The sequence below is a fragment of the Cynocephalus volans genome, chromosome 3, assembly GCF_027409185.1.
Source record: "Cynocephalus volans isolate mCynVol1 chromosome 3, mCynVol1.pri, whole genome shotgun sequence".
In the NCBI taxonomy this organism is placed as follows: domain Eukaryota; kingdom Metazoa; phylum Chordata; class Mammalia; order Dermoptera; family Cynocephalidae; genus Cynocephalus; species Cynocephalus volans.
The window spans coordinates 142,042,154-142,059,934 of NC_084462.1; the positions used below are offsets into that span (position 1 = coordinate 142,042,154).

At 38.9% G+C, this 17,781-nt stretch overlaps 1 protein-coding gene across 1 annotated transcript in view; it reads right to left on the reverse strand.

Annotated features, from left to right (window-relative positions):
* CCDC175 (coiled-coil domain containing 175) overlaps window positions 1–17,781 on the reverse strand; it is a 56,581-nt gene that overhangs the window by 35,722 nt on the left and 3,078 nt on the right. The window contains exons 3-7 of the mRNA XM_063090138.1: window positions 16,346–16,457; window positions 12,408–12,543; window positions 9,706–9,934; window positions 5,599–5,721; window positions 2,421–2,530 (exon numbers count right to left, since the gene is read on the reverse strand). Coding sequence (XP_062946208.1) covers window positions 2,421–2,530; window positions 5,599–5,721; window positions 9,706–9,934; window positions 12,408–12,543; window positions 16,346–16,457 — 710 coding nt within the window. The remainder of the gene's footprint in view (window positions 1–2,420; window positions 2,531–5,598; window positions 5,722–9,705; window positions 9,935–12,407; window positions 12,544–16,345; window positions 16,458–17,781) is intronic.

Below are 17,781 nucleotides of genomic sequence, written 5' to 3' on the forward strand. Positions count from 1 at the left end.
CAATAACACCGGATAAAATCACATGTGCAGAGTGTGAACAGAGGATAGTGGAGGGCTGAGAACTCCATGATTTAGTTAGAAAGAAGAATTGGAACTAGTAAAGGATCCTGAGAAGAAGCAACCGACGCAGTAAGTGAAATAAGAGAACGTGAGCTTTGGGAAGCCAACTAGGAGAGTATTTCAAGAAGGTGGAAGTGATACGCTGTGTCAAATTCTATTAAGAATTTGAGAACTTTAAGGCATAAACTAAACCACTAAAGCTGGGCAAGATGGAATTGATTGGTAATGACAATTCTGAAACCATTTTAGTCCCCAAAATAATCTTCATGGCTTCATGAGCTTCAATGGCACGTATATACCTCTGGGTCACAAAGTGGATGTCATCTATATACAACATTTAGCTTCCAACTCCACATTTCCCGTATGCTGAAAACCAGCTGAATGGCAAAGAGACCAGAGCAATTTAGAAAGGTAGGCACTGGATTCACCTTCAGTTGTGTAAACATATCATGCTGGATCATAATAAAGACCAAAGATCAAACTATCTATGCCTCCTGTGGATTTGTGAAGCATTTGAGGTACTCGTAGTTGTACAAACACATACAGAATTTAAACCTGTAATTGAGTGATTTTGTTTTTCCTCAGTTTTTTGACCTCAAAATAGGTCACAGTGCTAATAACCTGTTTGCAAGTGAAAGATTTCTTGGGGGGAAATTAATCTTATAGATTGATAGGAGGATGAATTGTGCAAATTAGTTTAGTTTCCTATATAATTCATTCTCACAGAATCTTACTAAATATTACAAAACAACACTGATTCTTCAAATGCACCAAGCAAGAATGAGGCTGCCTCTCTCCCTACCATAGATAGAGAAAATAGACTAAGAAAATAAAAATACAGAGAATTTTCCTTTCATTTTCCAAGTAATGAAGAGGAAAAGGTAAAGTTTTTTGACAAGAAATGAAGGTAATCTATATTCTCAATCACCAAGCTAATCAAAAGCACTTTTCCTTGGTGACGTTCCACATGAATAAAAACTCTTGAAAAGCTGGGTTTACAAAAAATGATGAACCATTAAAAATGGAAGATCAATGAATCCTCACGCAAGTCAGGTAACATGAAGACTGCTTATAAATAAAATTTTATCAGTGTAGTGAGGCTTTTAATCATAACTGCTAGAAATAATGTAAAAGCTAATCCACATCTTCCACTATAATTTTTTGCCTAGTTTTTTCCCCCAAATTTGTATGAACTAAAAGTATTGAGTCACTTACAAAGCAAAAGGGTTTTGTTTGTTTGTTTGTTTATCCCTGAGTTTTAAATGGAGTATTAAGTGAGATTCCCTATTTTTTAATCTGTTACTGAGTGTAAAGATTATTGCCTATTTTATGGACTGATGGTGCTAAATCAGCATTTTACACTGTAATTGCTGTCTTAGAAGACATCATTTTAATTACAATACATTTAAATGTATGTAGAAATGAGCCATGTTATAACAGGATTCCACATGTGAAGTTACTTATCTTTTGGGAATCTGCTCAGCCCACAATTTATCTCTTAAACTTAAAGTGAACTATTAGGGTGGGCTCTGGAAGCTATATTACAAAATCCCATTTTCCTGTCCAGAGCTGATCAGGAACCAAAGCTGAGCCAAATACATTCTGACGTGAAATCTGGGAATTCTCCTGGGAGAGAGTCTATTGGTCAATCCCTAAAGGTGGCTGGACCTGTGACAGGTCAGTTCAGAGGGTTTGGCATAGCCATACTTTGCCATGTGCTCACTGAGAAGAGAATAAAGAATGAAACACTTTCACAAAAAGCAGCACAGACTGTGAGCCTTTGGGTGAATGGAAGGCTGCCTTCAGTTTCTGGTTTCAGTACCATGTGCAGCAGTTTCTCAGGAAGTTCCTCAAGTCTCCCTTGACTAAAAACAACAACTATAATAGCATGGCTAGGTGGGTTGTAGCCTTATGGCATGCCCCACCAACGCCGTTCCCCATGGGCACTTTTGTTTGCAGGAAGTCAGAAACTGAAATGAAGATAAGACATACATCCCAAAGTCCCTCTCCTTTCCCAAGCCAACATCATCCTCAGTTTTTATCTTGATCATCTGAAAAGCTGCCTAATTTCAAAATGAAGAGATGATTCTATAAAGCTATGACATACATTTTAGTAAACTAAAAGAAGATAATTTCCATCTAATATTAAAGACATGTTTTTAAAAATGAAAATAGCATATTAACATCTAGGGATAAGAGAAATATCACATGTTCTCACTTATTTGTGGGAGCTAAAAATAAATAAATAAATACACAAAATACCGGGAGGCGGGGAGAGAAGAAGACACAACAATTACAAACAAACAAACAAACAAACAAAAAATCTAGGAATACTTCAGTAAAAAAAGTAGCACACTTACGTTTTATCCTGCAGAATCTGACAGACTTTCTTTAGCTCTTCGACTTGTTGTTGCCAAAATCTTATTGAGGAATGTAGTTGTGCTATCTCTAAATTGTGATCACTAAGAACCTATTGAAAATTTAACAAAAATATGGCATCCAGTCATCACCAAATGATTCATACCAGCCGTTCAATTCCACTAAATTCTCCTGGGAAAGAGTTATAAATGATTCATAATTCATGAATCACTCATTCAGTTTTTACATTGGAGGTATCTTTTAGTGAAAAAAAGAATAATTATTATAATTGTTTCTTCATAAAATAAACTTGGATAGAAATATTTTTGAAATCATTAGGAAAAATCCACAATTTTGGTGGGAGACCTATATTTATAACAGTGAGAATCTGAAAACCATGAAAAAAAACTTTAAAGAATAGAATTCATTTTGTCTAACATTTTAAAAAATTAAACATCATTAAACATGTCATAATAATCTTCAAAGTATTATGCCAGTATACTATAATGAGGATTATAAAAAAAGTCAAAACAAATTGGATCTTTTGCATTGATTGATAGCTATGTTCATGCTGAAAAGAATTTTTCTTTCTTAACACTTAATCAATATTTAGGAAATGGAACAACTGGATACTGTGAAAAAATATTAGTATGATTTAAAAGAAGGAAAAAGCAATGGAGAAAATTCAGAGTGAAACAGATAGTTTTGCAATGCAGTTTCTTTGGGATAAAGAAAAGGGAAGTCAAAATTATTGAGCCTGGGGTTTGTGTTTCAGCTTGTAAGGGAGAATGGAGCTGAGAGAAGGCTGATTAGACAAATTCCTCTTCTCCCTGACATAGAGTTACCATGGACAGATTACTTAATGCCATCAATGTGGGGTTAGAGGAACACCTGTGGGGGCCGTAAAGGTGCTCTCAGCCATGCCAGGCAAGGTTGGTGGATGAAAGCCACTCCAAAGGGTTTCTTTCTCCAGAGAATGAACTTCTGGACTATAGCTACTTCCAGAGTTAACAGGGGCCTGAAATCCTACAAGTGCCAACACAATTAGCAGAATGTTAAATGGCCTCTGATCTGTCATCAGGATTAGGGTGATATGCTGAAGGCCTGCTAGACCTGACGTCTGCTCTCTCTAGCCCTCAGTCCTCCCTGCCCTGAACATGCAGGCCACCTTGAGAAACTCACACCTTTATCCTTTTCTGCCAACATCACGTCAGCTTGACCTGGCTGCAGAGACTTCCAAACTAAAGGTACCACATGCAGGTTCATCTGAAATTCCCTGTGGTCTCAGTCCATAGCCAAGTGTTTTCTAATCCAGCCAACAACAACAGCAACAACAACAGCAAACTTTACTAAATACAAAGCATTGAGCTAAAAGTCTTCTAGGCATGATCTCATTTAATCTCCACAAAAACCTTTAGCAGTAGGCAATATTAGTACCTCCATTTTATAGGTCAGGAAACTTCAGGTTGATGGAGCCAAGATTTGAAGTCAGGTCTGTGTGACACTCAAGTTTGTGTGTTAAACACTAATCTCTACTGATGGGGATGGGGTGGATAGGCTGTTTTACAGGAGATGAAGAAGAAACTGGAGGTGAGTGTACGTCTGCCACCTTCAAGCCTGTCTAATTTGGCCTTAGAGATCTTTGGAGTACAAGTTAAGAATCTTATACTTAATTTTCCCAAGCTAAGTTGGTGGGGTGCTAGATTTATGGTTTATGAGGCCATAACTGGAGATATGAGCTTGGGCATGCAGATAAAACCTGCTGTATATAACCTCTGTATTCTCCTCTAAGCCTAGTTTTACCTATGCTTCCTGCTATGGTCTGAATGTTCGTGTCCTCCAAAACTCATGTTGGAACTTAATGCCCAATATATTATTTGAAAGTTGGGGCCTTTAAGAGGTGATTGGATTGTGAGGACTGTGCCCTCATGAAGGGCTTAATCCATTCATGGATTAATGGGCCAATGGTTTAATGGGTTATTGGGGACTAGACTGGGGTCTTTATAAGGAGAGGAAGAAAGCATGTGGGAGTGTGCTTTTGCTCAGCCCTTGCCATGTGATACCCTGCATTGGCCTGTGACTCTGTCCAGAGTCCCCACCAAGAACAAGGCCCTCACCAGATGTGCTCCCTGGACCTTGGACTTCCCAGCTTCCAAAACTGTAAGAAATAAATTTTATTTCCTTACACATTAGCCAGTTTCAGGTATTCTGTTATAAGCAACAGAAAACTGACTAATACACTTCCTATACTGAAATTTTAAAACAGATAATGATCTTTTTAAATGCACATATTTGGAAGAAAATTTTGATTTTACTAATGTTTTATAATTGGATATCATAATAGATATATTGTAATTAAAATTAGCAGCACCACCCCACATAAAGTATAATGAAATTGACTGACCATTCTGATAGGAAATGTGATGTTTCAGCACTACTGTTGCACTACTATAGTTTTGCATGTGATTTTTCAATACACATAGAAGAAATACACTACAGGCTCATTAATTCAACTAGTTGTGACAGAATATTAACAGGCATTTCTGTTTTAATTAACATAGAAGTAGTATTAACATTAACAACTTCAATTATCATCACCTCCATAAGCTTTAGTCTTCTCATCTTTAAAATGAGAGTAATCCCCACAAAATATTTATCACAGTGCTGGCTTTCTATAAATGTTATCCATCTTTTTTAATGGAATTGCAAAGCTCTGACATATGTTCTAATTTAAATAGGCAAGTAGTCCTTTTCATATCAGTGTTACTATATCCAATATTAATAAAGAGCCTAAAACTCTGTTCTATTATCCTACATTCAGATTTAAGAAATCAGCTCGTGGTTACTCATTTTGTTATGTGAAATAAAGCAATCTCATGGAAAAGTCATATATATATCAATGTGTTTGCTTAGTTCTGTACGTATTTTTTTGATCAATGTTTCCACAGTATTTTCACCCATCAAAGGCAGTTTTATCTAAGGCATTCCAAACTTCCTTCTTCCCATCATATTCCTGAAGAAGAAAACACAATTGCACCATAACACTTTAAGAGAGTGTCAGAAAATATTAACATGAGAAACACATTCTCCCAGAATGGCGTGAAAATGACTTAAAATCAACCCCTTTTTTATTGAGGTGCCTACATCAGGCTTGAAAGTATATAGTTTATTCTTTCTTACCGCTGTGCTGGTACTAACTGTTTCTTTGAGTTTTTCCATCCTTGTCTGTAATTTATCCAATTCTTTCTTCATCTTATAAGTCTCCTTTCTCTTAAGTTCACAGATTCTTTTAAATTCATCAATCTATAATGACAAACATAATAAACCAATAAAAAGCCTATTAGCACAACAAAGTTAAGAAATTCTAATCTTTTTTTAAGTTGTCAACCTAATTTATATTCAATCTAAGTATACCAAGTAAAAACAAAACAAAACAAAACCAGAGTTTGCTTATTTTTCAGTTTCACAGGAAAAATGGTGAGCCACAGGGCCAATCTGTAATTATAAAATATTGAAGTTGTAAATTTATAAGAGAGATAATAACAATAATCAACAAATTATAAAAGCAATTGCCATTGTAGTGACATACTAGTAAAACACCACAGCAATGATTACCAGATTTACAGTGCTAAGCAGATAAGAAGAATCAAAGGAAGGAGTAAAGAATTATCTGGGAACCTAAGTTCACATTATTTAGTAGGAAATAAAATGGACTAAAGATAGAGTAAATAAAATTATTGAAGACAGGGCAGCTTATAATCCTGGACATCTTCTGGCCATTTTACCAAGATCAAACATTCTGATCACTTGTCAGATCACTTGTCAGACACTAATAAAAGTCACCCTCTTACCAAAACCAAACATATAATGGATTTGTCTGCAAAATAAATTATTGAGAAAAAGGTAACTAATTAATAAGGCCCAATAAAGCATATTCAACTCTGTATGAAAGAGCCATGAGAACATATGTCCGGGTGGCTTTCCATTAAAGCCACGAGTTGCTTCACCTGCAGTGTCTACTCTGAATGAACGTGATCATTATCAGTTATCTCTGCACCAAAGCATAGATGCATAGGAATGAAACTTTGTAACTAATAATTTTGTTGAAAATTGGAAATTTGTGTTTATACTTAGGCTTAAACCTTCTCCCAGGATCTTGCAATTAGAGAAATAATATGGGCAAACAGTATTTTGCTTTGTGTTAGGGGAGATCTTATGAGTTTGAAGACTCTGACACCAGTAATAAGTTTTCCTTTCTCATAGGAAGTAGAAGGCTGTGACCACAGCAAATTGTGTGTCTTTAATAAACAGCAGTGGATTCTTTTATATCTATCCACCTCAGTTGCTCTAAGGCACTGGCACATGGCATTAGGATTAGGATTCTTTGCTGTTCCAGGAGTGGACACTGTCTTAATTCGGCCTAATGGAACACAGAGGAGGAAAGCTATGGTCCTTGGTTAGGGAAAGTTTTTCCTCTTTCTACTTAAATTAGGAAACACATAGTCAAGTAGTCACTGGCAGCCATCTCGTGACCATGAGGGCGACCAGCCTTAGGAAGAAGACTGTGGGAGAGGAGGGATGAGCAACCGTGTTAAAACTAGTCCTAGGGACAGCCCTACCTTGGGAATTCCTACTGGGTGAGATGATCAATGCTCTTACTCAAGATGCCCTTGAGTCAGGGCATCTGCTATTTGCACCTAAAAGCATTCTTACTAGTGCCCCGTTCCAGGAAGATAGACCAGGGATAGGCAAACAACTACCCGTGGTCCAAATCCAACCACTACCTGTTTACGGAAAGCCACTCTCAATCATCAAGGTATTGTTCATGGCTGCTTTCCTGCTAAAATGGCAGAGTTGTTGTGACAGAGGCTGTATGCTCTTAAATATTTAGTATAAGACCTTTTCAGAAAAAGTTGTGAGCCTCTGAGAAAGACTATTCATATAGCTATAAGGGAGAAGAACCTGTCATGTCTGCAGTTTCCCCATATGAAGCCCTCGTGTAGGCTTCCTTTCTTGCATTTTAAAGTTTATATTAAAGAATAGGAGGGGGGGGACTTCTCTGTAGGGCTTAAAGTGAAATTAGAAACTCATTCATTCAATAAAGTAATATTATGGCATGTGATAATATTACTATTAATATTAACTGATATTAGTTGGTATTAGCAGTAAGTGTTTGAGGTATGCAGGCACTATTATTCGTGCTAGAAGACAGCAGTGAATAAAACAGACAAAATTCCTGCCTTGTGGAGCTTACCTTCTGGGGGTAAAGCTTAGATTGAATACCACCGCTGGCCAGCTGTTTTGGTCACAGGAGAAGCAAAAAGGGATAGGGTCCCCTACCCCTACTTCTCCACCACCACGAAAGTCCTTACGCAGTTGTGCCCACACAGACACACCCCACTCTTTGCCCCTACAGCTTGTGAGCTTGGGGTTCTGGACTGCTCAGAGAGAACAGAATCCCACGGTCAGCAGAGGGCTGGAAACAGTGGAGGTAATACAAATCCTGCTCAGCATCGCTGTGGTAGGGAATAAAACCAGTAAAAGCCCTTCTGATCTTTGTTGCCCTGAAATATCCATTTCATTTTGATAACAATAAATCCAAGTAAGGTTTAGCCCAGTGAGAGGAGCCCCATGCTATTTCTGAGACATAGTTTCAGTGGATTCAAGCACTGCAGCCCTAACTGCTAACTGTTGGCTTCAACCCCAGAAAAGGACCTCGGGAACAAATTCTGTTCAGCAGCTGCAGACTGCCCGAGGGACTCTGCTATGGTCCGAATGTGTCCCCAAAATTCGTATGTTGAAACTTAATTGCTAATGTGATAGTATTAAGGGGTGGAGCCTTTAGGAGGTGGTTAAGTCATGAGGACAGGGACCAGACTCATGAATGGGATTAGCAACCTTATAAAAAAGACTGGAGGGAATTTGCTAGGCCCTTTTTTGCCTTCCTCCAAGTGAGGACTCAGCATTCGTCCCCACCCGAGGACGCAGCGTTCAAGGCTCCATCCTGGAAGCAGAGACTGGCCCCTCACCAGACACTGAACCTGGCACCTTGATCTGGGACTTCCTCGCCTCCAGAACTATCAGAAATAAATTTCTGCTATTTACCCAGTTTCAGGGGTTTTGTTACAGCAGCATAAATGAACTAAGATAGACTCCTTGCCGGCTCCTTCATAAGATTCCTGTTACAAAGGTGACCAGGGCTGGCCTCTCTGTTCTCAGGGAGAGCAGTGCAGAGTTTTAGGACAAAGCTATGTCTGAAGAGGCAGGCACTTTCAAGGATAAAGAAGCTCAGACCTGATTGGAATTTCCAAAAAGCCTAAATCTTAACATGGAATCAACTGCCGTAAGAATCAAAAACTATCATTGCCCGATTTTATTGCTTTAAATTTTAATGAAGACTCAAGAAAAGCAATTTAATTAACGTTCTTTCCTCTCTTCCTTCCTTTGTTTCTTCTTTCTTTTCCCTCCCTCGCTCCCTTAATCCCTCCCTTCCTTTCTGTTTACTACAGCAGTGTCGTAAGCCCAAGTCCAATTTCCTGCATTTATAACCTGAGGTTATTCCCCTTCCCATCATGGAGCTGGCAGCACCAGGAGCTCACCAGCAATTCTCATCATCAGCCAGGCTCCCCCGCTGCAGAGGGAGAAAGAAGTCTCTTCTGGGAACAGCTCATATGGAGACAGCCTTCCCTCTCCTGCAGCAACCAGAAGCAGGACAAGGAAGAAGTTATTATAAGCTGTCCCACAATGAATTGTAATTAACGTGGCATGGCAGATAGTCCAGCCCCCGCAGGAGCAGAAAACGATGCAGTAATTATCCCTGGCTGACGCTCACAAAATTGCTGGTCTCAAAACATGTTTTCTCTCTAGGACCCTTGGCTCAGACCCTCTGTAGGCGGCTCCTCTCTCAGAGTCATTCATCAGGAGCGGCAGGCACGGGCAGGCTCCCCTTATGAACTCCCTGGTCCTGTGTACAGACACAGCCTCAGGACCGTCAAAGGCAACCAGATGAGATGGTGGCAAACTCCTTGCCCCTATGTGGCTGCATATAAGCAAGGGGCCACCCCTGTATTACAAATCCTGTTACTTATATCCTTTCCCATGAACTGAGATGCTGCTTACACAATCAAATGTCTTCTCCAAGACGCTCCAAGTGTCCTTGAGTCTCCCCCTCTATTCCCATTCCAATGCTCACAGGAAATACCATGGACAGTGCTTCTCAGCCCTGAGGACAAATCATTCCCCATTTCTGCCCCAGACACTATAAGGTTCTGTTGTCATGCCACTTACCTGTACAGTTAATTGTTGTTTTCTTATCTGATATTCTGTTCTTTCTTTTTCCATTTGTTCTTCTGCCTCTGTAATATATTTCTTTTGCAATTCTATTTCCTCTCTCTCCAAGTTGATTTTGGTGTAAGTCTCATTGATGTAGACAGTGGTAGTGGCTTTTTCTTCCATGGTGTGGTTGAGCAACAGCACAAACCTTGCATGCTGCTTTGCTAGCTCTTCTTGCTTCTTACTAGGAGGAAAGATTGCTCTGGCATGAAAAGTATGGTTCTTAGGAAAGGAACTCAAAGCCTGTCTGGTGGGGTGAGTGCTCATAAAGAGGGAAATTGTAAGGGATACTTATTTTCTACTTGTGTCTGTGATTGTCTAAACTTGGTTAAGATGAGGATGAAAGGACACATAAAACAAGCATCAACCTTGCAGCTGTTTATTGCTGCAAAAAATGTCACATGGCTCTCCCCATGAGAGGTAGCAACAATAGGTTATTTTGATTAAAAGTATAGCATAATTCAAAAGTGGATCTGAACAGGTAAACGGGATCTGGCCAGATGAATGTTTTGATATGTAGCATCCTGAGATGTGTAGCTAAGCCAAAGAGAGATAACCATCCCACCAATCTCCAGCCGCCCTCTGATGCTGTAAGCCTGCAGGGAGGGCCCAAGAGAAAGCTAGCCTTCCTCTGGACAGAAATGAGAGAAGAACAGTAAAGTTCATCTTTACTGTTCAATGGATGCTTGAAACCCAATTTGAACCCTCTTATCTTCTCTGGTTCAAGAGGAGTCATGAACCTCACATACACATTGCTACCACATCCACCTGAGGAAGGCCTTAAGACTGGGAGAAACATAAATAAAATAAAATAAAATTTTATTGCTAACAATAAAAGGTTTGAAGGAGGGACAATCAGTGCCATTTCTCTCTTTTCCTTTTTAAAAGCTTCTTCAATGTAAACCTTTTTCTTTTTTCCAGTCGCCAGGTTGGACACTTTATCTAGGGACTGCGGAGCCTCAGGAAAGCAAAGCAAAGAAAGCCCAAGCAAGTGAAACCAAAACACCTAAGTAGCTGTGCTGTGATGGGTCGGAAAGAGAGTACTCACAAGCTGAGTGTGGATCTTAAGGAAAACATCCCCTAAGAGCTGCGTGTATCTAGTTTTTGAGGATAGTTTAGGAGGGGAGATATGTTCACCACCTATCAGAGGGTGTGGGCATCTTGCTATGCATCTTTCTTTGAAAAGTGGATGACAATGACTGCAGCTTGCCAAGCCACCACTGCTGTTCATAATTTGCCTTTCCATAATGATTTGTCTGGAGCAGTGGCTCTCCAAGTGTGGTCAGGACCAGCAGTACCAGCAGCAACTGGGAACTTGTTAGGAACACACCCCCACCTTGCCATCTCCGGACCCACTAAACCAGAAATTCCAGAGGCGGGTCCCAGTAATTTGTGTTTTCACAAAACCTCCATGTGATTCTGATGCATGCTCAAGTTTGAGAATTGCTGGTCTATATGGATGTGATATTGATGACCAGTTGATATTGAATATCCAGGCTGGGTATTATTTTTCTTGGTATTAGTTTAGAAATAGACAGTCTAGTTATATAGCAGTGTCTGGTGAGTGTGGCTAGCATGAACCATGCACAAATCTGCATTGTGGGTCCCCAACAGGGGTCAGAGCACACAGCGTTTCTCAAACATATGTGATCATGAACTTTCTTTTTCATGAAACATCTCCCAGGACAGGTGTTTTGAGGGCCTGGTTTGGGAAATGTGTCTCTGGGCCTTGAGGTCTCCACCCGATTCCTGATGCTTTGATATCTTGTGCACCAAGCATCCCTCTGATTATTTTAGCTTCCCAAGAAGATTTTTTTTCCCTATGATGAAGACTCTTTGAACATTTCTCATTCTAGAAAACCAACGTTCTATTTATGCATTAGTCTTGCAGATTTGCTCACAGCATTGAGTTATTCTTCAAGGGTTTTGTTGGTTTTTGTCCTTAAGACTGTATCTCTTCCTCTCATAAGCTGGGTGAGTCGAGAGTTGTGATCCCCACTCTACACACAGAGAAAATGAGACCCATGGGTAAAATGCTGGTCTGAGGCAACACAGCTCAAAGATAAAGGAAAGAAAACTGACAGGTATCAGACCTGGAGCTATAGGCAGTTATATATGTTGTCTCATTTTATTACAGATAAAATCTAGAACGGTCTCCTGGGAAGTAACCCCATTTTCAGCCTTCTAGTAAATGATAAGTATGACTGAATATTTTTAAGGAATTGAATTAGATACAGTAGATACGGTTTGATAATAGATTTACAGTACAATCCTAGCAAGATTTCTTTCTTGTGGTGGGGGTTTGCGAACTTTATTCTACAAAAATGAAAACCAAAGCCACTGTGTGCCTCTGCCTTTAGAGGTAACATTCAAGGTAGTGTGTGATTTACAGAGAAACAGCAGTTGCTGTGGGGAAGCTGGATTGCCTCCAAAATTTTGCAGGTCTCCTGGCTGCAGGGATTGAAGATTTCCCACTCTCCTCTTTAGCTCTCTGCAGCATTGCACCCCTGCCCCCATCAGCTTGGGTCATCTTCTGCAACGGATCTCCACCTCTAACTTGCCCTGCCCCAGTTCATCTCAGAGGGCAAACCCCTGACGACAATTCCCCACTCTAGCCCCAGACCTCCACTCCAAGTACTGAGTGAAAAAATACCTACCCCAGAGCTTCGTTAGTTTCTTTCAGATCAATCATTCTCTTCTTCAGAAACTCTATTTCATTATCCATTTCTGTAATTCTCATTAGTATTTTGTTTATCTCAAAAAGATTTAATCTGCAAGCATCTCTGACACATTCTTAAAAGTAAGTGGAAATGTTACTAAATTAGTTGAGAAAGAGCACAATTGTAGATACTTTTCAAATCATGAAAAAATTGTCTTTCTTTGAGGTATTCTTTTAATTATTTTTCTGTATCAGATACCTCTTACTTACCCTTTTGGTCCTTGTCAATCTTATTCATTAATTATTTCTCTTATTTCTGCAGGTGCTATGGTGACCAGCTTTCTATGGGTGCTGAACAACTTCAGACAGGTGCAGGCTGACAGCACCTGATTCCTGCCTGTTCCATGCACTTCTCACCTCTTGCATAGGACTTCCGTCACCTCTACTGTGGAACTTCTTTAGACACAGACCCATACATGTGTAAGCTGAAAGTGCAGGAGGTGGGGCAAACACCGGACCAATGACAGACAGGAGCCAGTGCATAAATATTTACCCCTTTCTCACACTGGTGGATGGTCCCAAGAAGAGGTAACACTGTGTCTTGGGGCATATTCTCACAATTAATTAGTTGCAGTTAGCAGCAGCCAGCATCATAATGCATTCCATATTGGCTGTCTCCCCTCCTTTGGGTCTCCTTATCCCACCTTCCTCTTTGGATTGCACTCCCTAAGAAAATAATAGGGCAAAAGACACTGCCTCGGGCTCTGCTTTCTGGGGAACATAATGTATTAAAGAACTAATTATTGGCTGATAAATAACAAATCAGTGTAATCACATAAGACTTCAGAGGAGTACCTCAGTGCACGACTTGGTCAATATGCATGAATTTTTGAACACAGCTATTTAGAAAAGTGCTGATCTACCCATTTATACACAAGAAATTCCCCAGAAACTAGCTGGTAGCTCTCCTAGGAGAGAGAGCTAAGCTACTTTTGTTTTTTATAGTTTTTTTCTTTCTAGGTTACTAGTTAAGTTGTTCTTTGTAGCAGAGCTTCTCAAACTTTGTTTCTCAAATATGCATATACAACACTGGGGTTCTTGTTAAAATGCACATTCTGATACAGTGGGTCTGGGGTGAGCCTGGAGATTCTGCATTTTCTAACAAGCTCTCAGATGCTGCTCATGCTGCTGGTCCAAAGTTCACACTTTGAGAAGCAAGGCTTTACGACATAAGATCAATTAAATTTTCTTGGTTAAGTATTCAGCATATATCAAGGACCTCATAAGCTAATATGATTTTTTTCCTTCTAAAATATCTTTTCTGATTATAAAGTAATTCAATCTGAAAAATAAAGAAAAGCAACCAAAGAATATAAAACAAAAACACTCATTATTTTACCTTTGGAGCAGATTCTTCTAAGTCTTATCTTTTGTCTGCACATATAGTTTGTTGTATTTTCCCCAGACTAGCCAAACTAGACTAACACCAAGCATAACGCATTATAACCTACTGTATCAGTAAGGCAAAAGAAACAGGGAAAGTTTACTCTAAAGAATTATTCATTACAACAGAGGATTCGAGTAAGGAGGGAATGGTTAGTATGAAGGAAAGAGAACTCCAAAGAATTGAAGAAGAGCAAGCATAAAAAGCAGACACTCTCCCAGGGCTGAGACAGAATGCTCAAGGCAGCAGCACCTCCAGACCTGAGAGCTAGATCTCATTGGAGAGGCAAAGAAGACCTCACTGAATGGCAAAGAAGTTCATGAAATGCTGGACTGGTGGAATTTGCTGGAAATCGGCTCTCTGGAGTGTTGGGGGAACCTGTCCACAGGGAGGTGCTATACTTCAGAACTCACAGCAAAACTACCCAAGGGGGTACCAGGGAAGCTCTTCACGAAGAGGTGCCTCATTGGAAACACTCCACCTTGAAGCTACCCAGGAGGTACTGGGGGAAGCTGCTGGGCACTGCAGATCCCTGGATGCTGCAGGATCCTGGCATGGAGAAGCCAGGTGCACTGCAAGAGTCTGCCAAGCTGAGCACACTGGAACCAGGAACAGAACCACTTCCTCCTCTGCTATCCCTCCAGAGCCCTCTGTGACAAAGCTTAACACTGTGCCAGCTGGTAAAGGGAAAAATTTACAGGGTCCAGTTCCCTTATCACAGATCGGACAACAAAGTGTAGATTTAGAGCTGAAGGCAATAAATGAGTACCTGGAACACTTACACACACACAAAAAGTTTTTTATGTACCAAGACTACTCTTTTAGGTTGGGGTCCCTGGGAAACTGATTCTAAAATTTGTGTGTAGAAAATGTATTGTGTAGTGCTCTTGGGAATATCTCCTTTGAGGAAATAAAGGAAGCAGATCTGGGGGTGTGTGTGGGTGGAGTGGGGAGGGGTTAAACTGTGATGAACTTTGGAGCTGTGATGATACTTCAGAGTTGTTCTATATTGATGCAAGGGAGCCAGGCCTTTGTACCCTCACAGTGACCAATTACTGAGCATGGGTGGCACCTGGGGAGAGAATGTAACCTGTGGTGAAGCCTCTCTTTTCTGCTGAGGGCAATCAATTCCTGGCAAGAACTCAGCTGTGAACCTCAGCCAAAACTGCTGGCAGCTGGGGAAATGAATTGGATCCACACCTTACACAAAATACAAAATTTAACTCAAAATGACCTAAATGTAAGAGCTAACATTACAAAAGTCTTAGAACAAAACATAAGGGAAAGATTTATGGCATTGGATGTGGCAATGATTTCTTGGATATGATACCAAAATCACAGGCAACAACAACAACAAAAACAGATAAATTAGATTACATCAAAATTAAAAACTCATGTGCATCAAAGGTCACTATTAGAGTGAAGGCAACCCATCAAATGAGAGAAAATATTTGCAAATCATATATCTAATAAGGGGTTAACATCCAGAATACATAAAGAACTCCTACACACAACAACAACAGCAACAAAAACCAACCTGATTAAAAATTGGGCAAAGGACCTGAGTAGTTTCTCCAAAGAAGATCTACCAATGGCCAGTAAGCAAATGAAAAGATGTTCAACATCACTAATCATTGGGGAAATGCAAATCAAAACCACAGCGAGAGACTACTTCACACCCATTCGTGTGGCTATCAGAAAACAAAACAGCCCAGAAAATAATGAGTATTGGCAAGGACATGGAGAAATTGGAACCTCTGTGCACTGCTGGTGACAATTTTAAATGGTGCTGCCACTGTGGAAAATGGTATGGTGCATCTTCAAAAAAAAATGAATGTAGAATTACCATACCATCCAGCAATTCTACTGCTGCATATGTATCCAAAAGAATTAAAAGCAGGACCTCAAATAGATATTTAGATACTCATGTTCATAACAGCATTATTCACAATGGCCAAAAGGTGGAAGCAACCCAAATGTCCACCAATGGATGAATGGATAAACAAAATATGGCACTGTATATACAGACAATGGAATATTATTCCTCCTTAAAAAGGAAGAAACTTTTGACACATGGTACAATATGAATGAAACTTGAAGACATGACTCTAAGTGAAAAGCTAGTCACAAAAGGACAAATATAGTACCAATTATATGAGGTACCTAGAGTAGCCAGACTTATAGAGACAGAAAGTAGAATGGTGGTTTAGGCCAGCCAACCTGCCTAATTTAACTGGATAACTACCAATTTGGAATGGTATGATCCATATATCTTTAGTTTATTTAGAAACTAAATTATATAAATTTAAGTTTTATATATAGCATTTTCACTTAAAATGTAAGGGAAAATTAAGGATCTTATTGTGGTTGTGTCATGTACTCTAGCTGTATTTACACAAGCAATAACTATTAAACTCATCTTGTTAATAGTACTTGGTTCTATTCTCTTATAAGATAAACTAAATTTCTACAGTTTATAACCTCAAAAGTACCTTCCAATTCCCTGTAAATGCTACTGGGAAGAGTTTCCAATAGATGGTATAGTCTGCTGAATTCAATGCTTTCAATTTCCAGAAGATCAATTGTGGCTTTTCTCATTTCTTCCTGAAAATATAGATTACATTTTTAAAAAGTTAAGACCCTAAAATGCTCAGATTGATTTCCTACACAATGCTCTATAAATGTTTTCAGGGGTCAAAATTTACTTTTTGTTAAACATTTTCTGCTTTTATTTTTATTTGGAACAGAAAGTGGGGAAAGTATCTACTCTATGACCAGTTTTTAAGGTGTCATTGTTAATTAATCTTTTAATTACTGCTTATTTTCTGCCTCTCAAAAATCATCTCTTGCCTATGTGTACCTGTTTTTTGTATGCAGTTTCAATGAATTTAAAAGGAAAGATGCCAACAAATAGGATAACATTGAGAAAGAAAGCTACTTATTAAAAAATGGAAATTGCCTACAAAAATACGCTTAGGTATAAAGAGAAAAATGGTTCTCTTATACATACCTACAAATACAAACAAATAGTCATGTGAAGCTGTTTTTATTATTTTCTTAGGTGGGGCTACATTAAAAAAGGAAAAACCATTCAGAAATCAGTTGTGGGGAAAAAAAGATAAATCATCTTTTAAACAAATGGTCATAATGGCTCTAGCTATTTTACTACCTGAGAAATTGCCATTATATTTTATGAAATAAAACAAGCAGACTACACAATTGAATATATAGCATGAGCAGTTTTCTTAAAAACTTAAAATTCAATGCAGGCATTATATATACCCTAAAAGTAGAAAGAATATTCACCAAAGAGTTCATTGTGATTATTTTAGGGTGGTGGGATCACGGTGGTATCTACTTTCTTCTTTTTGCTTATTTATTTTTTTCTAAATTTCCCAGAGCAAACATGCACTATTTTTATAATAGTGAAAATTCATTACTTTAAAAAATGGAGAGATTTATCTCTGTTTCTTAAGGGATTTCACAGCTCAGATACTAAGTAGTAACATACTAGATACTTTAATTAGCCCCAATAAATATTTTGGCCCCTTCAAACCCTGGAGAAAAACATAACTAAAAGAACCAAGCAGGGGAGAAGGTTTTCACCAGACCACCGTGCAGCACAACACACATGAACTCTGTATATGGATATGAGGGATCTTCCAAAGAGTTCATGGAAAGATTTTTCTTTTAATTCCATTTTTTCCACGAATGTGTTGAAGTACCCTCATAACTATTCAATGAAATGGGATTATATAGTTACGTAGCATATATACGTAAGTATATATAATTATACAAAATATAAAATATAAACATAATGAGATTAATTTTTATCAGCAGTCTGTAGACTCAAACTCATTTACTTTACAGCTGTATTCTACATTTTTAGATATTTGATATGTAGTAGATTCTCATTCAATATTTTTAA